Raw genomic sequence first — 27,049 nt, 5'->3', positions numbered from 1 at the left:
CATCCGGCGGCGCCCGGCGGTCCAATCGGAGCCTGCGGCCTCTTTCGAGCCCTTCCCAAGGTGGAGACCCGGACGCGGCCAGGGATGGGGAAGGGGTGGGCCCGGCTCTTATCTCTGGCGCCGCCCAGGCCACTCAGAGCCCAGGTCGCTAGTCTGGCTCGAGCGAGGTGGGCTGGCAAGTCAAGCGGGCCGGCCGGGTTGGGGGCTCTGACTCCAGGTTGAGGGGCGGGGAAGGAGGGTGACGTGAGCCGGGCCCGGCGGGCGGAGTTGGGACCCGCTCGCGGAGGCGGGGGCAAGCGCTCCCGGAGGCAGACGCGCAGAGGGAGGCGGCCGAGCGGCGCGGGCGGCTCTGCGGAGGGCGCGGTGGGCGCGGGCGGTGGGGCCCGGGATCCCCGCGCGCCTCCTCCGCGCGGCGGCGCCGCCGCGCGTCCCCACGCCCCGCGCTCCACGCTCCCTCGCCCCGCGCCTCCTCTGCCCGCCTCCTGGCAGCCTCAGGGCCGCGGCTGTCTGCAGAGCGAGCGCTTAGACGGAGCTCTCCGGCAACTTGATCAGTGTCGGAACCCGGGACAGAAGCCCCTCGACCCGGAGGCGCGTGGGAGCGACCCGCGTGGGCCAGAGGAGCGATCCTCTTAACCCCCAGGCGACGCGGATCCCAGCCTCGCAGCTCCGGCTGCAGGCTAGATCCTCGCACCGCGCGCGGAGCCGCCGGCTTCGCTGTCCGCCGCCCGGGAGGACGAAGCCCTGCTCCTCGGACCCTCGCGGCCGGCTACAGATCCGGAGAGCGCCCGCCTCGCCGCCGCCTGCGCCGTGTGGCCTGCGGTGGGGGCCCCGCGCCCCGAGAGCCGGCGGGAGGATGTGCGTCCCCGCGGGCCGGCCCGCCTGAGCCATGCGCCCCCTCGGCGGCGGCGCGCCGGCCGGCATGGAGCCCCGCGCGGCCGCGCTCTGACTCTCTGTGCGCCCCGCGGCCGGCGGGCGGCGGGCGGCGGCGGCGGCCCGAAGCCGAAGAGCGGCGCCACGGGACGGGAGCGAGCGGGCGCGGGCGCCGCGCAGATGGCCGGGGCAAGCAAGGTCTGAGGCTGGGTTCCCTGAAACGTGACCATGTGGATCCAACAGCTTTTAGGACTCAGGTGAGCGACCGGGCTGGAGACAGGGTGCGTGGGGGGTGCGTGGGCGCTGGCCTGGGGCTGCTGCTCACTGTTGCAAACCGAGGCACGGTTTCTCGCCTCCCCGAGGCGGCCCGCGTGGTGCATCCGAAGCCGCGGAGCGCGGTCGCCTACTGGTTCCTGAGGCCGGACAGGGGAGCGGCCCGGAGCAGCCGTTCTCTTATGCTTCGCGAGTCGAGTGGGGTCGAGGCAGGGGCGCTCGCCCTAGTAACCTGACAGCGGGGCTGGCCGGAGCGCCCGCGGCTCGAGGCGCCAGCAGCGCAGTGTCCTGGCCGGCGGCCCCGGCGCGGCTCCTCTCCGGAGCCCGGCGCGAGTTGCGGGCCCGTTGGGCGCGGCGGACTCGGGGGCCGGGGCTGACGCTGGAGCTGCCAGGGAGAGCCACCGGCCCTCCCAGTTCTCGAGCAGCTTTGCCGCGGAGTTGGAGGAGCTCGGAACCTTACAGCCGCTCTGTCAGCCCTTCTCTCAGTTCCTCGGGGCCCTGGACCCCTGAACTGGTGTTTAGTAGGAGCACAGCTGCCGACCCAGCTGCTTTGGGGTGACCTCCGGGCAGAAGGTCGCACGCAGCTGGCGGACAGCTGGGTCTGGAGAGCTTTTGGATTCTGGGGGAGTGACAGCAGACAACCCCCTCTAAGCACCTTTCACAGGCACACAGGGCTTGTCTGTGTCCGGGACGTTAGAGCCTACAGGAACTCAAGCCCAACGCGGTTACAAGGCGGGCCAGAAAGACCCTTCTCTGCAAACTTTGCCCTCCCACCGAGTCTCTCAGGCTTCTCTGGATCCTGCCTTGGGGTGCCCAAAACGCAGTTGACCCTTTTGCAGAGCAATCTGTCTAGTACCCCTGCCCCTATGTAAGGGGTCTCTGGCCAGAGCTGCTGTGCCTGGGTCGGGATTTGGGACCCAGGTTGAACATCTCAGATGGAAACTGAGAAAGACTGCTTGCGCTTCTAGTGTTTGTCCACTGGGATGCACTGCGCTCCCGTGTTGAGGATACAAGGGGTCGTTGGCTGCTGGAGCAGGCTGCCTCAGCCATCCACCCCCACCAGCATGAAGCTGGGGAGAAAGTGGGGCCAAAGGAGGGAGGAACATGCGCGCGACCTGATTTTGAGAAGTCTGAAGGAGACTGGCATGAGAGTGTTTTCTAGCTGTCCTTGATTTGCGAGTGAATTTGGCGCCGGGGAATACATGCTGGTCAGCGTCATTTAGTGAAGACTGTCACACACACACACACACACACACACACACACACACACACACACACACACACACACACACACTCACACACACACGTCATTACTGCCATCCCCTTTCCTCGTGGCTGGGTTTGTTTGCTTGTGCTGTGGACTTTAAGGGGTTAATCATCAGGCTGATCGGTCCCCTGTGGGTCACTGTCTGGGCCTCAATCCATCAGTGGGCTGTGCTAAGGTTTAGGCTCCCTCAATTCTGGGGTGTGGACCAAACGAAGCAAGGACAGCTTTTCTGATATGAGCCCGATCTAGATGCCTTTGTCTGTCTGTCTGTCTGTCTGTCTGTCTGTCTGTCTGTCTGTCTCCCCTTCTGCTCCGGACTGTCCCAATGCTCAGCTAGATTCCCAAGGCTTCCAGGGCAACCCAGTGGCATTCCCTCCCTGCCCAGAGGCAGCTTGAGCTCCCAAGACCTGCAGTCTGGCACTTGCTTGCCGGTGGTAACTTACCTGTACAAGTTGTTAGGCTGGAAGGGTAGTGCCTTTTGATAACAGGAAGAGAACAAATGCCAGGCATAGAAACCTCCTTTGGGGCTCAAAATCCACATTTACCACAGATCAAGAATAACCGCGCAGGCAGGGATACGGCAAGACTTTCAGAAATGGTTCTGTTGCTGATTTTAAAGTTTGGCCTTTTAGGATCTCTCCCTGACGGATGTTGGCATGTATGATCTTCTATGCATAGACTCCCCGAGGAAGGGCTGCTATTCTCTGCAGTCCTAATAGGAGAGCTAGCCCTGTGTTTGTTTCAGAGGATCTAGATGGTTTTGTTCTCTCTAGACAGGCACACGGAGCCTGAGCCTAGGAGTTACACTTTTCCCTTGTAGCTTTTCATCCTTGCCTGCAAACTGCTCCCCCACTGCTCATTGGCATCTTGCTGCCAAGCTTTGTGTCTGGTTAGGACAGGTATCACCTCCAGCACTCGAGGTGGCAGAAGGCACCTCACCCTGCTTGGGAATAGGAGGCTCCCTGCAAGCTGAGGGAAGGGCTTCCTTGCTCCCACTTGGACCCAGGCTTGGCAACTTCTTCAGTGGAGCCGAGCTCCACACTGAGCCTCTCGATGCTTTAGGAGCAGAGGCAGTCAGAGTTGGATTTGCCTGATTTTATTTATTTATTTGCTTCTGGGAGTTGTGTGGGGGCTTCCTTGGGTCCAGAGAAAGGCAGTCCCTAAAGGAGACCTGAGGCTTGCTTAGCTGTCAGGTCTCTGAGCACTGGGGTGTGCTTCCTTATCAGGCAGCCCAAGTCCCCAGGTCTGGCTCTGATTGCCTCTGAGTCTGACATGAGAAGACCGTAACCTCTTGGGGTTGTGTGGAGTAGCTGGGAGCAAGCATCCACAGCTTCTGGACCAGGTAGACAGTCACAGACTCAACCCCGGTCATGTTCTTCAGAGCCATCATTGTCCCTTCTGCTAGGGAGGCCCTGAATACATCGAGAACACAATTCACAGTTTTGTCAAGCCTTCCCAGTGTGTGCTATGTTGTGTCTGGGCTTCCCGGCAGGGATCCACGGGGCTGCTGTCACCAGCCCCAGCTTAAAGTCCCCTGGCAGCTGGGACTGCTCAGCCAAGCTTTAGTGGATGGAGTCAGCGCTGTGTCCGCAAACACTGGGCACCGGGTGAATGTTGGCTCACTCTCCTTTCCAGCTGCTGTGGCTAAATCGATTGCAACTGGAATCCGTCTAGGGTCAGAGGCCGTGATACTCATCTGGATAATAACTCCGGACTAAACGGCAAATCTGGAAGGTAGCGGAGTGCTTCCGGCAACATGGGCGCACCCCACCCCTCTCTCTCATCCTCAGGCCAAATGCAGGAGTTAGTAGTAGACGCCCCCTCCCTGCCTGTCTCTATTCATTTATTTATCCCTCCACTTCCTTAGCTGCTTTTCTTTGCCTTGGGGGAAGAAGCAGGGCTTACAGCTCACAAGCAGCTCCAAACCTCCCTGAGATGTCTACCTCTTGTCCCTAGACACCAGAGGTTGGCCAGCTTGCTTATTCCTCCGTGGATCTGCATTTCTTCCTATTCGGGATCGCTTGGGGGTTAGCCCCTCCCCCCAACCCTTGGCAGCCTCAGGGTCATTTTTGACCTCAGCCAAAGCAGGGTGTTTGCCAGACATTGCCTTGAGCGTTCTTTGGGAAATAAATGTATGTTCAGAGCATGCTGTGGAAGCCTAGGGTCCCATACAGCCTATGGATTTGCAACCTCCAAGCTGTGGGTCTCCTGAGCTCGAGGCTTTTCTCTAGGGGTTAAGGAAGAGTCACGTGGTTTCGATACACAGTTGCTAGGTTTGCTTCAAAGGGTTACAAGTCAGTGGAGACTGAACTGATGTAAAGATTAGCTCAGAAAGCCAAATATATCCTTGATCTAGATTCCTGCGTTTGAAGTCTGGCTGGAGAGGGTTTGCTTGCCTCCTGCCTGGCAGACCTAGGGGGGAGACAGGCTAGGGGTTTGTGAGGCCAGAGCAGTGGAGTGCGAACCAGGCTCATTCCTCCTCAGAGACCCCTTCCAGGAATTCAAAGGGGCTGGTGACTCATGAAGTGCTAGTGGGGAGCTGTTATTACATAACTCAGCTGAGCCGCCTGGAATATCAGTCAGGCCACAGTGCGCCCCTGTTAGAGCCTAGGGTCCTCTAGTGGAGCTCATGTCAGGGGGAGGGTCCGACCAGCTGTAGGGATTGGTCCAGTCGCCCGAGGACTCTCACCATGGCAGTAGCCTGCACCCAGCCTTGGTCACCCAGAACTATGGGGTGTTTCTACAGGGTAGGCCATGAGAGCTTGCTTGGGGACCCCTAATAAGCTTGCTAGGTCCCCCGCTGAGGACAGTCCCCCACATCCACTGGAGCATGGCGGTTGCGATCGAGCTGTGGGCAGATGGCCTGGTCTAAGTGGGACAGGCAGGTGCAGGGAGATGGCTAGAAGGCTCTTCTGGCCCCTCACTTTTTGCAAAGGGTTCTCAGGATGATGCAGAAAGCCACAAATCCACTCTGGGTCTGCAGGATCCCCAAAATTCTTTACCAGCAAAGAGGCCAGAGCAGAGAGTAGTGTTTGAAAGCGGCCATTTGCAAGAGTCAGGTCCTTTGCCCCTCACACCCCTCTCCCTTCCCCCTCTCTCCTTCCCTGGGTCCAGGGTAGGTGAAAGGAAGGGAAACATGGCTTCGATCAGCAGAAGGCCACGTCTTCCTCCTTTATCCCCTCCGTTCCATGAAAGAGTTGGGTACAGAGCTGGGATCTGCCTGCTCATATGTCATCTGTCACTTCCGCCTCTCCTGCTGGCTTGACAATCTTCTCGGTCCTTTGCCAGATGCTTTCTTGGGGACTGACCTAGGAGGGATAGGGTCTACACCCTCTGGTTTCCCTCCCCCAGTCAGTTGCTAGCTTTCTGGGTGGTTGCTAAGGCATGGTCCCTGAGTCTGGCTGTCTGCTGTCTCAGGGGTGTCACCTCTGCTTATATTCACCCCAGGGGCTGCTGGGAAGGGGCCAGAGCATGCACCTCGAAGTGGGGACTGTTTGCAGCAGAGGGAGGCAATGCCATGTAGACAGGCTCAGTGACACACGCATAATCATCTTGGTTTGTGCTGGAGGGGATGCCCAGGGTCCACGGGCTGACGGCCTGTCTCGTTCCTCATTGCTTCCTGGGAAGATCGCATGGGAAAAGCCTGTACAAGCTTAAATGTGTCAGCATGGCACAGTGCCCCTATTTTATCAAGTCCCACTTTTGTGCTTCCACTGAAATCCAGGAGAGAGTTTCCAGCCTTAGGCTTAGACATCCTCCCGCTCCAAATAGATACCACTGCTTCAACCTGGCTTATTGGGGGTGAATCATATCATTGGATTTTTACCATTAGAGACTCCTTTGCCTTAAAGGTTTTTTTTTCTTCTTTTTCACAATTAGAATACAGCCACGCTCTCAAGAACAACCCCTTCTAGCTCTTTCATCATCAGCTCAGTATGCCGAGAGACAGTATCAGACTTCTAGCTGTTTGGAGAAAGGGTGTTTGTAGGGGAGAAGAGAGCAGGGAGGTGGTGTCTGTCTGGCAGTGGGGTTGGGGGGTGGAGAGAGTGCCACTGAGTAAGGAGGGGGCGTCCTGAGGGGCGAAGGGGAGCCACGAGGGGCGGGGTGAGCAAACGCATTGTCTGGCGTAGCGGTCTGCAGGTGCCCCTTCTCTTTCCTTGTCTGCAGCTTGGGCCAAGATTGTTCCTTTTCTACCCGTTAAGAACATAGATCCTCATCTGGATTTGTGATCAGCGTATGTGTGTCTATGAGTGCAATGGAGGCTGGGGCAGTGGCCACTTAATGAGCTGTGGCCAGTACACACCCAGAGTGCCTTGCTCTCTCTTCCAAGCATGTGTAGTAGAGTTGTACTATACCTGAATGGTGTTTGCCTGCTGCTCCCAATGCCTCCTGCAAGGTAAGCACCAGCTCTGGCCTCACCTGCATCCCACCTTCTGCCCAACACTCGTGGGTCTCTTGCTCTTGACTTGTGTGTGGTGGACCAGGTACCCACAGTCCTTTGCCCTCAGAGTCGTCGATAGCTGCCGCTGCCGCTCAGATAACTGTTCCACAGAGGGTCAGGATATGAGACGTGGGATGAACAGAGACTCTGAAGTTTTCATTAGCCGTGCTAAAATAAGAGGTAGCCACTACGGATCCATTTGGTTTAGTCTAGAAAAGTAGGATTATGCCATGGTGTGTCGACGTAAAATCTCAGTTGTGACTCTGTAGAAATCTCAAGCGAGGTGGCCGTTGCCCCTCTGAGAACACTGATGGCCATGTGGGGTAGAGGCCATTGTGCAGGACGTTGGCTCAGTGAGCATACTCCCTACAGAAACAACAGATGAAAGGAAAGTAATTTTCTCAAAGCCTGTCCCCTCTGCTCTCAAGCCTGCCGCTAAGACAGAGCTGACTCAGTGTTGTCTCCACGGCCAGTTCTGGCTACAGCCCTCTTCAGCACTGAGGGACTCCCGATGGGCCCTAACTCTATGTGGGCTGAGGCTGTACCTCAGTAGCCTGGAGGCTGGGGTGGCTCTGATGTCTTTAGAAGCCCGCAGTCCAGAGAGTGGAGCTGCTGAGCCAGCTGAGGCCCTGGATGTCCCTCCATCATTTTGAACAGTTTTCTAATTCTGGGGACCTAAGGACAGGTTGTCTCTCACTTGTGACAGAGAACCTCCTGAAGCCAGGGTGCAGTGGTGGCTGCTGGGAGAAAGAGTAGCAGGCAAAGGGCTCAGGTTACCAGGGAAGGGTGAACTGGCCCCTGTGGGAGACATCTTCGGCATCCTCCTGTGGTGTGTCCACACAGCACTGGGTGGACCATATGTCTGCTGAAGTGATTTATATGGTGTGAGGCGCAAGGACCTCAGGCTACCTCTGAGATCTGCAGGCCCCATGGGTCTGTCTTATTCTGTCTGTACACTCAGCGTCCAATAGAGTGCCACCTGGGGCTTCACAGAGGAGGGACACTGCACCAGAATTGTGTGTGTGCTTGTATGTGGTGTGTGTGTGTGTGTGTGTGTGTGTGTGTGTGCTTGTATGTGGTATGTGTGCTTGTATGTGGAATGTGTGCTAGTATGTGGTGTGTGTGTGTGCTTGTATGTGGTGTGTGTGTGCTTGTATGTGGTGTGTGTGTGCTTGTATGTGGTGTGTGTGCACTTATATGTGGTGTGTGTGTGCTTGTATGTGGTGTGTGTGCTTATATGTGGTATGTGTGTTTGTATGTGGTGTGTGTGTGCTTGTATGTGGTGTGTGTGCGCTTATATGTGGTATGTGTGCTTGTATGTGGTGTGTGTGCGCTTATATGTGGTATGTGTGTTTATATGTGGTATGTGTGCTTGTATGTGGTGTGTGTGTGTGAATGCTTGTATGTGGTGTGTGTGTGCTTGTATGTGGTATGTGGGCTTGTATGTGGTGTGTGTGTATATGCTTGTGTGTGTGCTTGTGTGTATATATGTACGTGGGTGTGCTTATGTATATGTGTGTACTTGTGCATGTGTATGTGCTTGTGTGCTTGTATGTCTGTGTGTTTGTGTTTATGTATGTACGTGTGTGTGTGCTTTTATGTCTCTGTGTGTGCTTGTGTGTGTGCTTCTATGTATGTGTTCTTGTGTGTCTCTCTGTGTGTCTCTGTGTGTGTGTGTGTCTCTGTGTGTGTCTCTGTGGGTGTGTTGGGGACAGTGTGTGTCAGATCATTTGTCATTAATGTCACCAGCTTTCAGACCCTTCTCCCCCAGAAGGAGACTTGAGCTATGCCAAGACGGAGTCTGAGTAAGATGGTGTGATGTCAGCCATGCTTACATCCTGTCTGCTGCTGGTGACAGACAGGGGTCTCCAGGGGGATGGTGCGCTAACTCCTGGCTGGGCCCAGCTTCTATGAGGTGGAGAAGAACATACCCGGTGTCTGAAAACCAAAGATCCCACTGAACCACAGGGGCCATTCGTGGCCACCTCAAGTATTCAGATAAGGAATTTGGGTTGCAGGGAACCAGACGGGGGACTGTGAGTTTTGAGTCCACCAGTTTCCTTAGCACAGATTCCTCCCAGGAGGCCTAAACCCAAACTTGTGAAACTTCAGTCTCAGAGGAGCAGCAGGCCGCATGACTCTGCTTGGCATGCCGCTCAGAGTCCATCAAGGAAGGCAGAAGGCTCCCAGATGCTTGGGGCTGTAGGGGCAGAGTGTCACTGGAGGAGAGGCACGCAGTACACTCGGTCTGTGGAGTGCTGTTTCCAGCAATGTCTGATTTAGAAAAAGTGTAGGCTGGAGTCGGGATCAGGGGTCTCCGCAGAGGCAGCCCAGCATCTGTAAAAGGCTGTTGAGGAATGAATGCTTTCAATTCATTTTATGAAACATTCTGAGATCAAAGTCAAACAAAGCTCACACACATATCCCTACAGACTAATAATACCCATGAAAACGTACAAAATATCCTTAGGTAAATACACCACTTGCATGCAGTCCCCAAGGAGGCCAGAGGGTGGCGCCAGGTCCCCTGAAACTGGAGTTACAGATGTTTGTAAATCTCCAGCTGGGTGCTGGGAACTGAACCGGGGTCCTCTTAATGGCTGAGCCATCTGTTCCCATAAAATAGTCCTAGTTCAATATCAGTAGATCGGTGTCATCGGTAGACTTACAAAAAGGTCACAAGAGAAGCGAGGGGTTCACTCTACGAACGCAAGGATGGTTGGACACCATCACCCGGTGATGCTGCTGTAGGAAAAAGCCACACAGCCATCTCAGTGGGCACAGCAAATGAATTTGATAAAACTCAACCAGTTCTCACGCCAGCTCTCAGAATAGGAGCAGGTTTGTTTGTTTGTTTTGCTTTGCTTTTCCTTAGTGGTGAAAAAAAAATGGCTCCCTTTCTTCTGAGACAGGACAACTGAACAATGTATGTGGTGGTCGCACTGACTGGGAAGCGTAGCCGGTTCAACCCGGGAGGAGGAGGAAATGAAAGGCAGGCAGATAAGGGGAAATGGTGCAATTGTCTGTGTGGAAAATAGTATATAATTACTGAAAAGCAGTATCTTAGAACTCCAGAATAAGTTCCGTAAGGTCGCAGAAAACAAGATAAATACACAAAAAGTCAATTGTATGTTTGTCTATTGGCAGTGAACACACGGAGAAGGTAAGAAACTCGATGCTGTGAGTTTCCCAGTATACTTTCTCTGGCTGTGAAGGATGCCAGGGCCAGAAGCAACGTCAGGGAAGGGATTCATTTCAATCTTACAGATCACAGTTAACCATGGAGGGAAGGTGGGGCAGGAGCTCAAGCAGGATGAGTCAGAATGGAGGAACACTGCTGACTGGCTTGCTCCCTGGTTCATGTTTAGCTACCTTCTTACATATGTGCCTGGGGCGGCACCCTGCAGAGTGGCCTGTGCCCTCCTACACCAATCACCAGTCAAGAAAATGCCCCATGAACACCACAGCGGGCCATTCTGAAGGAGGCAATTCTTCACGTGTGGGTCCAGCTGAGATCTCTGGGCTACATCAAGCCGACAGCTGAAACTCATTAGGAAACTGTTGCCAGCTTTCATCCCCTCTGACAGATGCTGAGATCATCCTAAGAGACTGGAAGACCTATTTCAGCCCACAGTTACAGAGCTTTCAAACCAGGGTCATGCCATCTGTTGGTCTAAGTTAGGGGTTACAAGGAGATCATGGCAGGAATGTGGCAGGATAAACTGCCCACCCACCTCATGGCAGTAGGGAAGGGCTGGGGGCCTAATACCTACCCTCTTCCAGTGCACACCCCAGTGGCCTAACTTCCTTCCACTGCTCCAGCATGCAAAGGCCAACTGCTTCTCAATAGCATCATGGGATGTCAGCCACAGCTTTGACACATCTTGGGGACACATTCCAGTGGCTCAGAATGAAACGATTGTGGATCTATCTAAGAAAGGAATTGATATTGTAGCTCTCTGTCCTGAAAACTATGCAGTACCAGTAAATGAAGTCCAAGAAGCCATTCCTGAGAGGAGAGACTTACCGTGTTCATGAATCAGAGGACGTCACTTCTCCCCAGGCTGATAAACCTTGTTGAGGAACGTTCTCATCCAAAGCTCTACAGAAGTTGTGTGTCTCTAAGGGTGAGGTTTGCGTGTGAAGTCAAAGGAGTTAGGTTACCTGATGGTGAGACTCACCATATGGCAGGAGTGGTGTTTGTGAACAGGGAGACATGTTGGTCAGGGACACAGAGCAGATTCAGGAGTGGAGCCCGAGTCCGTGCCTAGCTAACTTTTGACAAAGGTTCAGTGGCGGGAAGATTGCTTTTTCTCCAAACGGGACTGGCGCAGCCACACGCCGAGGGTTGTGAAAGAACACAGAATCGCAGCTCTCACACCCTAGTAACGAGTCGACTCGGAAGCTTTACAGAATTCGGTGTCAAATGCGAACTGTAGACTCGTAGGAAACAAATTCTTCTGGATGTGTCTTCACACCTAACACTGAACACATATGACCCATACAAAGACAAACCGGATAAATCGAACCTCATCAGAATTTGAAGTTCAGGAACTGAGGAGGTGTCCCAACAGATAAACTTTTCACTGCTGGTGTGAGGACCTGAGTTTGGATACCCCAGAAACCATGTAAAGAGCAAGGTATGGGGATATGGACCTGTGTTCTGGGGCTGGGAGTGTGAACCTGTGTTCCGGTGCACTGAGACACAGAGACACAGAGACAAAGAGACACTGAGACACAGAGACACAGAGACACAGAGACAAAGAGACACTGAGACACAGAGAAACTGAGACACAGAGACACAGAAACAATGAGACACTGAGACACAGAGACACAGAGGCACAGAGACACTGAGACACAGAGACACTGAGACACAGAGACATAGAGACAAAGAGACACAGACACAGAGACAAAGAGACACAGAGACACAGAGACACTGAGACACAGAGACACAGAGACACAGAGACACTGAGACACAGAGACAAAGAGACACAGAGACACAGAGACACAGAGACAAAGAGACAAAGAGACACAGACACAGAGACACAGACACAGAGACACAGAGACACTGAGACACAGAGACACAGAGACACAGAGACACTGAGACACAGAGACACTGAGACACTGAGACACAGAGGCAAAGAGACACAGAGACACTGAGACACTGAGACACAGAGACACAGAGGCAAAGAGACACTGAGACACTGAGACACAGAGACACTGAGACGCAGAGACACAGACACAAAAAGACACAGAGACACAGAGACAAAGAGACACTGAGACAGCCCAGCAGCCCAGCAAGCTCCAGTCTCAGCTAGAGATAGACTCTGGTTTCCATGTGAATGCACACTTGTACACACACATCCATAAATGTGTACACACATATATGTAAACACACAACCCACAATGATTTATAAAGACCATGGGAGAAGTGAAAACAGTCACAGAAAGGGAGTTGGTATTTGTCAAGGGTTGCTCTGCTTAACACAGAGTCTTTGAACCTAGAACAGCACCGGCACACATAGGCAGTGAGCTCACCCACAGTCAAAAAATGTTTACCTGACCCCAGGGCCCAAAATAATTCATTCGGGAAGCCTCGAAGAAAGTACACAGGGAAACCCCAGGCAAGACACACTGCCCAGCTGTTGGAATGGCTAGATTAGAAAACACACTTGGCCCTGCCAAATTCTGTCAGGGATGTGGAGAAACCGGGCCACTCTTACAGCGTGGATGGGACGCAGTTGTGGCTGTGCTAAGAAGGTCTCAGCAGGGTCTTCCGAGGTTAAACACCTGTGCCTGCCACTCACCTGGGCTCCTCACTCTTCATATGGGCGGGAACAACCTGCATGCGAGGGTTTGTAGCTGGTCAGTGTGCAGCTCCAATGGGGCTTCCGGTGGGCCACCAGCTACACAGGCACATCCACACACAGATTAAGGCTTGGTGGCACAGAGATAGGACTTGTGAGGATGCACCCGGCAGCCTGCAGGGATCTCCAGGGGCTGAACCACTCCCAGAAGGATGAACACAGCAAGAGCCCTAAGCGGCCACTGGCAAAGCTCTGGGAGTGTGGTGGCCGGAGTCCTGGTTTCTGGGGGCAGAGGGAGGGTACTGGAAGTGACGGTGGGCATGGCTTACCTCTGTCTGAGTCAGTTACCTGATTGCGCTATTTACCGTAGTCTTTCAGGATGTCACCAGGAGGGAGAGCTGGGTAAGGAGTTCATGGGAGGTCACCATATTTCATGTGGCCATGGCTGGGAATGTACGGTGAACTTAAAAAGAAGGCGTTTAATTAAGGAAAGCAAGCTAATGCTGTTTACTCTTGTGTGGGAGACTAGCACCTGGAGGTGGTGTGCGCCTGCGTGCTGGCCTCCTCCAGGACCGCAGATCTGCATATCGTGGTGGTGGTTGGTGGTGGTGACTGGGAGATGTGTGTGTGTGCATGTGTGTGTGTGTGGGGGGGGGGTGTTGCTTCTTTACAAAGCCGGCTGCAGATCTGAGCTGGAGTGGGCCCTGGTGTGGCTACTTCAGGACTCTGAGTGGAAGATGGGGCGGGGTCCATGAGCCTTGGCCGGCTGGCTTTGAGATCCTCTGTCTGCCAGCAGAGGAGGTAACAGGTGACCTGCTGCATAAAGACAGGATCAGAGGAGCTGTCCGGGTCCTTACGTAAACCAGGTCAGCTCCGAAAATAGAGCAGCCATTTTGGGGTCAGTTCTGCCATCCCACATAGGCTCCGGTGTTCTGAGAGTCGTCTCGGTGATTTAGAGACAGACATGAAAACTGCCAGTGTCTTCTTTGCGGTTCAGTGAGATGAGGAGGTAGTTGGGATGGGGCAGAGGCTGGGCTGGCCCCGCTACTCAGGTTTCGATTCTAATATGAACAGACCGTGCCAGGGGAGGGAGTCAAGCAGCACAGGCCAATTGAAATCAGGAGCCGAGCAAAGCTCTGCCTTGGACTCAGCCCTGGGCTTTGGTGACCTCGTCTGCTCCCCATGTGCAGAGACTGAGACGTTCCCGCCTTCTGCACCCTGGTTTTGTGCCCAGGTTCAGTGAAGCAGACACTTGATCTACCTCATCTTAGCCCATCCTCCTGGTGCTTAGGCCCTCATTCCTCCACAGGAAGAAACAGAAGCAGAGAGAAGCAGGTTCCTTTACCTAAAGTCACACAAGTGGAAGAGCTTGGGCTTGAACCCAGCTTCCGAGGACCACAAGGTTCACTGTCCCTCTTACCTCAGTGCCCTGTGGCCTTTGTGCTTTATGTAAAATCTGTTTCTCGGTCTCTCCTTTAAGTCAGCGTATCGGCCTTTAGAGAAAGGAGAAGAAAATAAATAGTCAGAAACTCCCAGCTGTGGTGACAAGTTCCTCAGCAGTGTGGACGTAGCCCCAGGTGCAGCTGACACTGAAATCTCAGCTCTCTCACACCCAGTGTTCAGAGAAATGCTTTCAAAATGGAAGATTATTTTGCATCCTCTGTGTGTGTGCGTGCATATGTCTGGTGTGTGCGTATACCTTTCTGTGACACAGACACTATCGTCCAATCTATTTAGTAAGTAGAAGTAATCGTCACCACATCTGGGAGGTCCCTTGCGGGGGACTCACTTGTGACATGGTGCATATCACACAGATACCATGAAGCTGTGAGGTTGGCACTCGACACATGGTGCACAAGGCTGTCCCTTCCCGGTGTCTGTGTGTTTAGAGCACATTGTACCCATTGTGAAATCCCTAGGTTCAGAGCACTCATCGGCTCACTGAACTGGGCTCCCGTCTCTACAGCTGGGTGTAGCACAGTCCCAGCCCTGGCAAGTTCCCTGCTGCTATGCCTGGCTACTCTGGACTTCGGCTCCTCCCCTAACAACCTCTGACCTGTCTATCTGTCTGGATTCCTCTGTCCTGAGATATCCTGCAGGCGGAATACTTCCTGCGGGTTTTGTATCTGTCTTGCTTTGTTCAGCCTTCAGGTCTCAGGATTTGCCCATGTGGAAGTGTGTTGCTTTCACCCCCTTTTTTATTATTGAGTAATATTCCACTTTCCTGGACATACCACAGTGGGTGTATAGTCACTATTTGTATGTCAGTCTGTGTGAGCATTGCCCTTACTGCTTTTGCCTCCATTGTGTCTGCACACACACATGCATACAAACACACAACACACACACACTCACATGAACACACATACACTCTCACACATGCACATGTGAATACACACATGTATACGAACACTTGTGCTTACATGCTTTTACATATGTGCATGCATGGAGACATACACGCTCGCATACACACACTTAGGCACACAAACTCCCATACACGCGCAGTCTCACAGACACACACACACACATTCATATACACTGTCACATGTACATGCAAATACATACACACTCATACTCTCACATATGCACACATGCACATATACATGCACATACACATACACTCTCACACATGCACAGAAACACCCCCCACATGTACACTCATGCACATGCACACATACCCTCACACATGCACATGTACACACACACACACACATATACACACATACACTCTCACATACACATAGACACTCTCACACACACACATAGAGACACACACACACACACATACACACACACACACACACTCCTGCACCATGGTTGCCTGCAGAGGTCAGAGAGGAGCCTCAGTTGTTGGTATTTCCCATTGTCTGAGATGGTCTCTTGCCTACCTCTGTGCACCAGGCTACCTGGCTGCCAGCATGTGGGAATTCTACTGTCTCCACCACCCAGCTCTGCATTGGCGGGCTAGGATGACAGACACTGCTGTGTCCACTTTGGCGTGACTTCTGAACTCAGGTCCTCATGCTGTGTGGCAGGTGTCCTAGCCAGTGAGCTGATGCCCCAGCCGCTCCACTTCGTAATGGCAGATGTGGGAGCTACAGTGCCTCGGGAAGCTCTTAGTGTGTGCTCAGGCTGATGGGGAAGGCATGGTGTTCACTCCTGACTGGTCTCTGAGGAGACGTGTTCCCTACCGAGACTATTGTTTACTTGTCCATTTCTCCTCCCATAAACATTTATTACGTGTGCCTCCACAGTGCTGTGTGTTGGTGCACTTAGTCAAGGACAGAATTTTCCATTCTCCTTGGTACAGCGACACTGTGGATGGGGACGTTTTGGCTCTTCAGAAGATGGGCTCTTGGCCAGCGCGACGCTTGGCATTGGAGAGGAGGTGCCGTCAGGGTCCCGTATGGGGTCCAGTGGTCTCCTCCGTACGATTGAGGGCAGCATGGCTTGTGGGGATGGAGAGAGGATGTTGCACATCCCATGCCGCCTCCTGGGACCCTCTGGGACATCTGTGGGTATGGAACATCCCACAGCCAGGTCCATTATTTAGATGCACAGTGTGCACAGCAAGAGCTCCAGGCAAGCCCAGGGAATGCTCTGCCCTGTGTCTCCCTGCGGAAGGACACAGAACCCCAGACAGAACTGTCCTTGTGGGAGGCAGGGGCTGGGAGGACCCACTGTTGTGAAAGGGAGGGGGAAGTTGACAGTCACCCTTCTGGAAGGACAGGCCAGTCCCTTGGGAGCTGTGGGATGCCGGACACACAGGCTGCGGTGGCTTTCCTGGACTTGGTTCTCTGTGCAAGCCTGGGTCAGCTCCACTGACCAGCCTCCTCCTCAGCTCTGTGCTGAACAGAATTCTTTGTGCCATGGGCTGCGGGGAAGGTTGCTGGTGGCCATTGGTGACTCTGGGTGGCCTGAGTGGTTTTGCCTCTCTGGGAGGACTATGTGTGGTGCACACTGTAGTCCTGAGGTGATGCTCTGCCCAGACGCATCTGCAGGTCCTGCTAGCCCGCGTGGCACTGGGCTAAATGGCTGCCACATTCTCAGACTTCATCCTCAACACCTGCCAGTCTTGTTAGTGGCATTGCTGACCTGAGGCATTTTCCTTACCCCCTTCCCAAGGAAAACCATAGAGGCTTAGTGAGTTATGCCAGGGCCACACAGCTAATAAATAGCCCGTGATTTAGTACCAGACGGTGGGCTCTGGTTCCTGTCCTTGGCTCTGGCGTCCTGTGTTTTAACAGACTTCCTATTGGATTTTTAAAGCATTTGCAAAATTGAATGCCCAGTGGGTGGAGGTAAGCAGCCACGGATGGGATCTGAGTCCAGCATCCAGGGCTAACTCTCTGTGAGTTCCGTGCAGAACACACATAGGTCTCCAGAATGTGCGGGTGAAGAGGCAGGCTTCCTGAGAGGCACTGGAGAACTCGTGTGACTCCTAAGGTGGCCCAGGTCCCCCAGCAGGGCCTGGTGTGAGTCACAGCAGGCCAGGAAGGAGGACCCCACCTGCTCTTTCCTGTGCTTGGCCACGCCCCTCCTCTGGGGCCGATATGTCCTGGGTTTGGAATGAATGTGCTCCCGACCCAGATCAGAAGTAGCCTGAGGGTCGACCAGTTGATTCTATAGATGGGCAGATTCAGCTAGGACTACCTGAGTTTTCCAGGCCCTATTTTTGACAACCTTCCTCTTGGCTCCCCTCACCTAGGTCAACAGCAACTCCCTGTTGTGTGCTCAGAAAAACATGTCACCAAAAACCAGCGTGAGGACTTCCAGGAGACTCTGGGATTTTATGGTTCTGGGTAGGGTAGCCTCTAATTTGATATGCAACTGAGAACATCTGATTCTTCTGCCTTACATCTGAGTGCTGGGGCTGTAGGCCCATACTGCCATACCTTGACTCCAAGGTGCTAGGGACAGCGGCCCCGGGCTTCCTGCGTGCTAGGCAAGCATTTCACCAACTGAGCTACGTTAAAGCTCAACAGCTTGACATCATTCACAAACGTTTTTCTGTATGGGTGTTTTGCCTGCGTGTATGTCCATGTGCCACTTGACTTGAGTTCGGTATCAGCAGAGGCCAGAAGAGGTCATTGGTTCCCCTAGAATGGGAGTCATAAAGAGTTGACACGTGGGTGCTGGGAATTGAACCTGAGTCCTCTTCACCGCTGAGCCAGCTCTCCAACTTCACAGCTGGATATTAAAAGGTTTATTTATTTATTTTGCATGTACGAGTGTTTGCATGCATATGTGTGTGTGTATGTACACCACATGTGCCTGGTCCCTGTGGAAATCCAAAGTGGGTGGTTGGAGTCCCTTGGACTCTTACAATTGGCCCTAAGTCCCCTGAAAGAGTAGGCTGTACCCAAAACCACTGAGCCATCCCTCCAGTGCCACAACTGTGTGTGTGTGTATGGACATTTTAGAGTCCGTTTCCAGGTGGGTCTCTGCATCTGAACTTGCAAGGGACGTCCTGCATTTGGAGGCAGCCTGTGTGGGTCCTCCACGTCTGGATCACCAAGGGCCAAGCTCCCCACAGGATTATGTTAACCTCTGTGATGAAGATCCTGTCTCCAGCCCGTGCTCAGCCCCTGCCCTGCCCCCTCTGTTCTGTAGAGAGAAAGTTCCAGGCTGTGCTTAGCTGCCGAGAAGCCCTGTGTTTCCTGCTGCTGGATGCGTTCGATTCTTTAGGGAGCCAATTATACAAGGAGAGAGCAAGCATGTTTATTTTTACGACACTGTTTCAAAATCCCAGAAATTGATGATGGAATGGCCCCATTAGGTCCTTGGTGCTGTGGCATGGTTACCCGCAGGCTTCCTGGGCCTTTGCCTGGTTCCCAGGGCCTGGTCTGAGCTGATTGGTGCAAATCCAGCTCAGGAGGTCAGTTCAAGCCCCCGTTGAGGGCTCTGCTTCTCCTCCTCAGCCTTCCCAGCCATATCTGGTCTCTCCATGGAGAGACAGAGAGGCAGGCCAGAGCTGGGTTTGTACTAAGGTGGGCTAGCTGCAGGCCAGGCCTCGCCTCGCTGGTAGGCTCTGCCTAGGGAGAGTTGGGGAGCTGTCTTGTGCTTGATTCCATGTGAGCGCAGGGGGAGGCAGTTATGCCCAGAAGTTCAGGAGACCCAAGGGCTGGGGTGGGGTCAGGTGGGATGGCAGGTGCCAGGCAACAGGACCAAGCAGGGCCCAGCCTAGGAATAGTGAGGACAAGTATAGAATCGAGTATCATGAGAGAAGCCGGGGAGGGCTGGAGAGAGAGGAGGAAGAGAAGAGGGAAGAGGGAGGAGGGCTCTTCAGGCAGGGAGGAGAGATAGAGACAGAAACAGAGAGAGACAGAGACTGAGACCCAGAGAGACAGAGAGACACAGAGACACAGAGACAGAGACACAGAGACAGAGGAAAGAGCGAGAGAGAGTGAGAGAGAGCAAGAAAGAGAGAGGCACAGAGATAGACAGAGAGACAGAGACAGAGACAGAGAGACACAGAGACAGAGACAGAGAGACACAGAGACAGAGAGACACAGAGACAGAGAGACACAGAGACAGAGACAGAGAGACAGAGAGACAGAGACAGAGAGACAGAGGAGAGAGCGAGAGAGAGTGAGAGAGAGCAAGAAAGAGAGAGAGGCACAGAGACAGACAGAAAGACAGAGACAGAGAGACAGAGACAGAGAGATGCAGAGACACACAGAGAGACAGAGAGACACATACACAGATTGATTGATTGACTGATTGATTCTATTCCCACTTATTTGGGAAGGGCATCAGGGATTCATAGACCCAGGCCTTCCCTAGTGCCCCCACGTGTGGAATAGCTCCTAGGAGGGGAACCAGGTCCATCTGTCCCCCAAGGCACTGGTGGGAGGGGCTGTAGAGGCAGTACCCAGATTTCCCCATTTAGTCCTCGAATTTGGAGCAGTGAACATTGTGGGGAAAGGCTCCCGATTTGTGTGCTCATAGAGGAGGAGAGGTAGACGGCAGGATGAGGCACAGGGAAGCTTGAAGCAGGCCCTGGGATCCAGAGGACTGAGGCCTGGCCAGATTGTGGGAGTTCCACCATATTCCAGCTCAGCAGGCTCTGCTGCCTCCCACTCTGGTCCCCAGTTACATCTTCTACCCTCAGATGATACCTGTCCCCTGGGTTATCCTTCATCACCTGCCTCAGGGATGTCACCAGTCTGTTATCCAGAACTCAGGTGGTCGCCATGCCAAAGCTTGTGCATGTGAGTGTGAGGCTGAGCTCCTGAGGTGACGGCCACCATCAGGAGTCGATGGAAGTCTCTAGAGGAGCTGGGCTTGCAGCTTGCACTGTCTCTCTGTGGGGCTGGACCTGTGCAACAGTGAGGTTGTTGTTCTCAAGGGAACCACGTGGGAGAGTGCGTTTGTGCTAGAAGTGTGTTAGGTGACTGCGTTCTCATGGATGTGGAGAGTGTGTGTGTAGTGTGTGTGTGTGTGTGTGTGTGTGTGTGTGTGATGTGTTAGGTGCATGAGTTCTCATGGGTATGGAGCATGTGTGTGTGTATGTATGTGTGGTGTGGTTGGTGTGTGTGTATTGTGTGTATATGTGTGTGTGTAGTGTGTTAGGTACATGAGTTCTCATGGGTGTAGAGTGTGTGTGTGTGGTGTGGTTGGTGTGTGTGTATTGTGTGTGTGTGCGTGGTTGGTGCGTGTGTGTGTGTATGTGGAGTGTGTTAGACGCCTGAGTTCTAGTGGATGTGGAGTGTGTGTGTGTGTGTGTGTGTGTGTGTGTGAGGGGTGTGGTTAGTGTGTGTGTGTGGTATGGTTGGTGTGTGTGTGTGTGTAGTGTGTGGTGTGTGGTTTGTGTTGGTGTGGAAGAATGTATCTGTGCTAGGAGTGTGTTAAGTGCATGTATTCATGTAGCTGTGGAGAGTGTGTGTGTGTGTGTGTGTGTGTGTGTGCATGTGTGTGATGTGGTGCCCTGAGAGGTGTAGGTTGTGAGGCACCACTGAACTTGAAAATCACCGGCTCCTCTACTTCCGCTCTCTCCATCGCAGCTGCCCAGCAGTTCAGATACTTTAATTAACAGACTCTCTCAGCAGTCCGATGAGGTCAGGGAATATCATTAGCCTTACTTCACAGATGGGTAAACTGAGGTGCAGTTGGGCTAAGCAATTCTCCAAGGTCTTGCAGAGTCAGCAGAGCAGACCCGGCTGATGCTGCCTAAAGCTGGTGCCGTCTACCACAGTGCGGCTGGGAATCAAGACCTGCTGCTCTCTGTGCACAGCCCTGAGGCCCGGGGACTGTAGCCTGCCCTGGCTAGGCTGGTGAGGCCCTGACCTGCCTTGGTCACTCTCACACTGTGAGAGAATGGAGTCCGTGCAGACTCTGGGGCTATGGGAGCAAGTGCCTCGTGCCTGCCTCCTCCATCCCCCCACTACCCAAGCCTACTGTTCCAAGCCGTCCTGGGGTAGAATGGCAGAACTCTGGGTCACACCAGGTATGATTTATGACCATGATAACAGACATGTTTGGGTTCACGGAAAGGACTCAGAGTCGTGAAGAGGGACTTGGATCTAGCCAAAAGAGAACAGGAACTCAGCTCAACTAATAGGAAGGACCCAGGCTTAACCAATTGCGAGTCCGTGTCCCTGTTGAAAGTGTGTGTGAGCCCCAGTGGCCTGTAGCTTATCCCCAGTCCAGTCCCAAACCCTTTTGGCCGCCTCACAGGTGGTTCTGCACCCTTGAGTGTTACTGTAGGAGTTTTCTGTAAGTCTTGGGCGACCTTCTGGCTCTGGCCCCTCTCTCTTGGCACGGCGTTGTACGGTGCTTCATGCACACTGGAGGAAGAGCTTCATGTTTCCTCCTGCTCGTCTGCCTCTCTGGGGTCTCATACACCCCTTCACTGCCGGACAACCAGCTGTGCTGTCTCTGTCTGTTTCGAGCGGCGTTGCAGTAGACCCGTGCGTGCAAGCATGTTTTTCTGTTCAAAATTCTTCTTCGAGGAACTCGCTGCTTTTCTTGTTGCTGCAACCAAGTACCTGAGAGAAAAACAAGGAGGGGCTCGTTTTGTTCACGGTTTGGGTGAGCGCCATCCACCGAGGAGGAGACCCTCTGGAGGAGCGGCCAGGAAACTGGGTACAGACTGGAACCAGGGCAGTATAAACTGCCTTCTGCCAGCCAGGCTACACTTCCTGAAGGCTCCACAGAATGGTGCTGTAGGCTGGAGCCTGAGTTCGTAACATGAGCCCATGGGTGCATTTCAAAGCCACAGTTCAGCAGTCACCCTTGGCTTCTGTCTTGGGTGGCACCGGCCTTGCTCGCCCAGGCAATGCCCGGGCTCTTACACCCTCCTCGTGTGTTTCAAGGTCTCTCTGAGCTGCAGGTAGAGCGTCCACCACTCCACCCAGGGACTGGAGGTTGGTGATTTCCTGGAGCATGTGATTCTGACCAGATCCCTGGGCTGCCCCACTGAGAAAAGCCCTAACCCCTGAGCAGGCACAGCGGAGCACAGGTTCAGAGTAGCCTTCCTGTCCCTCTTCTTACCTAACTGGTCCCCTGAGAGGAAAGCAGCATTTTCATAATCTCTGTGCTAAGCAGGGATTAGGAGACATTTGGGGAGTGGATTAGTACAATTGCCCCTGGGATGAGTCCTCCTCTTGGCGACTTCTGCTTTTCTCCTCATCCTGGGCCTTAGTGCTGAGCCTCATGGTCTATGGAAAGCACATGAGCTGACACTGATCCTTTCACTTAGCCCCAGCCCGGACCCAGAGTAGCAAGAACCTGTGACCCAACCCTTGTGCCATGCAGTACACACCCAAGCTTGAGAGCCTGCCCCTCAGTTTCTGTCAAGAGCAGCTTTCTTACTGACTCAGCCCTGCCCTGCTTGGTCCTCTGTGGTTTTCTCCGAGTCCCTCCCAGAGGTGGGACAGAAATCTATACATTCCCCGCCTTGAACTTCTGCAGGCTTCGATGCCAGGAACATATCGGAAGAAGATCTGCTCGGAAAAAGCACACAAAAGCAAGAGCAAGAGTCAGTTATAACCAGAAGACGGGTGTTCTGGATAACTTCTCTTCCCTTCTGCAGAAGCAGGGGAGAGAATGAGTGGAAACAACCATGGACACTGTGGACTGAAGTTTTCCCAGAATGCTTTTCAGGGAGGTCCCAGCATGCAAAGTGTTCCTGGAAGTGTCCTAAGGCCCTTTGTCCTGCTAGAGGGACACTCGTCCCTTTGCAGGGGCTCAACAGACCTTCCTGGAGAGCTCTGTTGCACCAGGTGGAGCTGAGTGGCGGATGTGGCTCCTACAGAAGAAACAAGACACATCGAGGCACACAGAGTTTAAGACTGACACCATCATTGCCTACGTCATGAGGATGACATGAGTATGAGAGCAGTGGCCACAGGGCCACAGGGGATTCAAATTGTACCTCCTACTATGCGCTCCTCCTACTTACTATGCTCACATCTCACTGTGCACACATCCTCTTTCTTGGTCCCCACCCCAGCCTCCCATCTTCAAGGCCTTCAGAACCCAGCCCTTCCCCAGTGCTGAGCCAGCTTGGCCCCTCAGTTCTTCTCCAATTCTATCTCCGAGTCCCCATCGCATCCCTGTCCATCCCAGGACATTGGTGTGAAGGCCAGGAAATCGCTGAGCCTTGATTCTAAAAGCAGTCAGTCTTTTGCTTCCCGGATTAGGATCAAGCAGAGTCCCTTTAGGGGAAATGTGGTGTTCCTATCCACAGGCTGCATACTTCCCCAGCTTGCTTTCCCAGGAGCTGGTGACAACTGACCTGGAAGCCGGTGCTCCGAACACCACCCCTCACTTCCACCTAGGACAGTATCCCGAGGCCTTTGTCACCTCCTGAGACTCAAAACTGCTGGGAAAGTTTCCATCTCAATGAGTGTGTACACTGAGTGACCCGTCTCCTCAGTCTGTGTTGTGTGGAGTGATCCCCGGAGCCCTCAGAGTGACTAGCAATTTGAGTCACCCTGGCTTCCACAGTGGACTTTATTTCCACTAGTTTCTTCTGGGGGTGTTGGGCCCCCAATCACCCCAGCATGAAGGGGACTGAGGTATTGAGGTAACAAAATCTACCAGACACGCTGCTTCAGCCGCAGAGGCCACGGGCACAACACAGTGAGTCTAGACAGACTCCCATGTCTGGGAGATCATATTGGTTCAGGGCAGTGGACTGGCGTGCTGATTTCACAGAGGCCCCCATGCGGGTAGATGGTGCGTCTCATTCTGTGTTTGTACAGAGCTCACTCTCCTTATCCTAAACCCCGAGCGAGAGACAGTACCAGGTAGACACAGGATAATTCAGAGCGGAGGGAGGCACTTCCGTGAAGGACAGGTTATCAGGGGTTGGGAAGAGGCTTCTGCAGAAGCGCTGCTGGCTCCCCAGTGGATGGCCTTGTCTTGTAACCAATGCAGGAGAGTTTCAGGTCCCACAGAGGTGCTCCATGGGGACCCGCAACTCTGATCAGAATATATACTCACTGAGTGAGTCTGGGGCAGTTTCAGCTCAGGTTCCCCACAGCCCTTCCCGGGCTCAGGATCAAGGAGAGGCTGATGACGTTGCTATGCCGGGAGGGTACAGGACAAAATGCTCAGGCCACATCTTCTCCTCTCTCCCGCCCATGTGTTTGGATCTCTGGCAGAGAGCTTGGTGCAAAAGAAAGGCTTCGTCTCCATCTCCACGGGCCTATTTCTGTCATGCGGTCTGCCTCTGCTCTTCCTTTTTTGACACCCAGCGTTTTCAAACACAGATTTTGCACAGATCCAGTGTGAGTCACAGGGCTGTGTGGCCACAGGGAGAATTCGGGAGCGCGGGCTGCAGCATCTTCCTGCAGGCAGAGAGCACCGCCCCTTTGATGGGAGCACAGACCTTTTGAGGACAGAGGTGTGTGACCGTCAAAGCTTTGTCCCACTTCAACGTTCTGAGCCAGCACTGAGGGAGTGCTCCCAGTGTTGCTACTCACTGGAGCTACTGGTGTCCCGGGATCCTGGTACCCTCAGGGTCCATTACAGCCAAGGCAGACAGGAAGCAAATATGGCCATAGTAGGAGCTATGGCCTGTCAGAGGAAAGGAACACAGATCCATGTGGGACAGGGTTGCAGAGTCCAGCTGTACCATCTGTAGAGTGGAGATAGACCATGTTCCTGCCATGTTCTATGGGTGGCCACACACAGGTTTATGGGCCCAGCCACACAGACACAGCTGAAGACCACATGACCAGCTCTGTCTCAGTCCTCTGGCGGTTGAGGACCTAGTGTGTGACAGAGACAATTACGTTGGACAGGACAGTCCAGAGAGTCATGCCTTCCAGGAGCTGAGGGTAAAGACCTCTTCTGGGTAGTTAAATTCCCCACCACCCAGGGTGCCTTGTGTCAGAGACCAGATGCTTCTGAACCCCACAGTCCACAGCAGGCAGTCGAAGCCAGCTATGCTGCCTGCAGAAAAGTTGGGGAGAAGTCATCGGCTTCATGCCACCATCAGCAGGACTGGCTGACAGGTCAGAAGCCTGTGTCCAGGAGAAAGCCTCTCGGTATCCCTGTTCAAAGAGAGCCAGCCTGTGGGCCGCTCACTGCCCTGGATTCCCAGACCCGGACACCCTGCCCAGGGAGCTGCTTTCCTCTGGCTTCTTGTTGCCGTGGAGACAGAGGCCAACGTCACTCCTTTTTTCATTTCCAGAGCCTCCACCTTAGTCACGCTCCTCTGACTTCCTCATCCTCCCTCCCCATACACTTGGTAGTTTGATTTAAAAAAAAAAAGTTCTAAAAAAAGATAATTTGTGTGAAGGGAGTGAAAACCGAGTTTATTTACGACAAATCAGTGGAATCCAAACTTTGGCAAAGAACTCCAGAAGAGGCTGCTGGCAGCCGAGGCTCGCCTGGTGCGTCACTGAATGTGACGTTTCCGGTCCAGCTGGATTGAGACGCTTCTGACCTGTCTCTGTCTCCTAGGGCCAGATGCCTAACTTTGCAGCATCTCTTCCTTCAGAGGGGAAGACCTGGCACTGCTGATGTGACCCGGCCAAGCCACCAGCTCCAGAGCAAAGCTGGGGAGAAAATGTCCCCTGGGGCACCCAACTCAGAAAATACTGGACTTAGGGGTGTGGAGATGAGGCTCTTGGTGAATAGGTGGCCCATGTGATTGTCCTCTGACCTTGGGGACAGCATGCTCTGAGATAGGTCTTTTCCAGGCCAGTCTGCTGAACCAGCCAGGAGATAGGACACCGGGGAAGAGGAGTACAAGGGGCAAGCATTCCTGGATTTGCCCAAAGCAGGGAGGACGATCTGAACGGTGTTAGCTCCAGAAGTTAGAAAAGAAGACCCAAACGCTGTGGTCAGAAGGGCCACCAGTGCTCTTTCCCAAGACAGGCAGGTAGGTGACAGTCCAGCCACAGGAATTCCCAGATCACTGGCTTGTGACTGGACATTATAAGTGGAAGAAGGTGTGGCCAGGCAGAGTGCCTGAGTCCTCCTGGCTGCCCCAGGCTGATTTTCAGCCCATCTCTACACTCTCAGCTCCCCTGGTTCTCCAGGGCCAGGTGGCCCCATCTCTGCCCAGTTGCCTCATGGCTTGCCCATGCGTGCAAGCTACTGAGCTAGCAGGATGTCCCCTGGAGAGGCCCCTGAGCTCCTGACCCACACCCCCGACAGTGACTCTGTTTTGCTCCTTGGAAGAGACAGCTAGGCCAGCTGGTTATTTCAAAAACCACAGAGAGAACATTCGAGAAACAAGAATAGCTCCCTCGCTCGAGGGCTGACTGCCCAGTACTTTTCTTGGCTTGCTAGTTCCTGCCTTGCAGGTCCAAGTTCCCATAGGTTTTCTCTGGTCAGCCTTCCCATGGGGTCTGCTATTCTCTCAAACTGCCCTCCTGGTCTGTTGGCTCATCTCTGGTGACTACTGTTCCTCACACAAGGATGGGTGCTCTGGGGGTGTGTGGCTTTGTTGGTCTGCACTTCCTGGGTCCTAGTGCCTGGCTCATGCCCTCCTCCTCCAGTGGTGTCCAGACATGGCATGCTAGGCACATGGGTGGAGGATGGGTAACGGAGGGGGAGAACCTGTGGACAGGTGTTCATTCAGAATGGGGGAGGGGCAGCTTGGGAAAGCAGAGAGTGGGAAGACCAAGGCCATAAAAGCTGGTATCACTTGTGAGAGGGCTGGCTCAATGTGTGTGCAGGCTCCAGGCTCTAAAAGGAAGCATGTGGAGGGTCACACACAGAAGCCCGGGCCAGTTCAGAGTAAACAGTGACGTCATCGTGGGATTTGTCCGTCAAGGAAAGGTTCACGGAGAAGATGCGTTCCTCATCCAGGGAAGCAAGTCAGTCCATGGCCGGCCTGCGTCAGGGGCCATGAGCATGCAGTCTACACAGACTTCGATCTTGTCCAGGTTTCTGCTTTGTAGGAATCCAGAGGGTAAGAGGGTTCCA

At 53.8% G+C, this 27,049-nt stretch overlaps 1 protein-coding gene across 2 annotated transcripts in view; it reads left to right on the top strand.

The window, feature by feature from the left end:
* The first annotated feature begins 939 nt into the window (after nucleotides 1-939).
* Ajap1 (adherens junctions associated protein 1) overlaps nucleotides 940-27,049 on the top strand; it is a 112,462-nt gene continuing 86,352 nt past the window's right edge. Inside the window, exon 1 of one of the 2 annotated variants that reach the window (NM_001101014.2) lies at nucleotides 940-1,127. In NM_001101014.2, coding sequence (NP_001094484.1) covers nucleotides 1,099-1,127 — 29 coding nt within the window. In that variant the 5' untranslated portion in view covers nucleotides 940-1,098. The remainder of the gene's footprint in view (nucleotides 1,128-27,049) is intronic. The other variant, XM_039110790.2, reaches the window with a different exon arrangement.

Source organism: Rattus norvegicus, chromosome 5, assembly GCF_036323735.1.
Source record: "Rattus norvegicus strain BN/NHsdMcwi chromosome 5, GRCr8, whole genome shotgun sequence".
Classification (NCBI taxonomy): Eukaryota; Metazoa; Chordata; class Mammalia; order Rodentia; family Muridae; genus Rattus; species Rattus norvegicus.
This window is presented reverse-complemented; position numbering and strand designations above follow the sequence as displayed.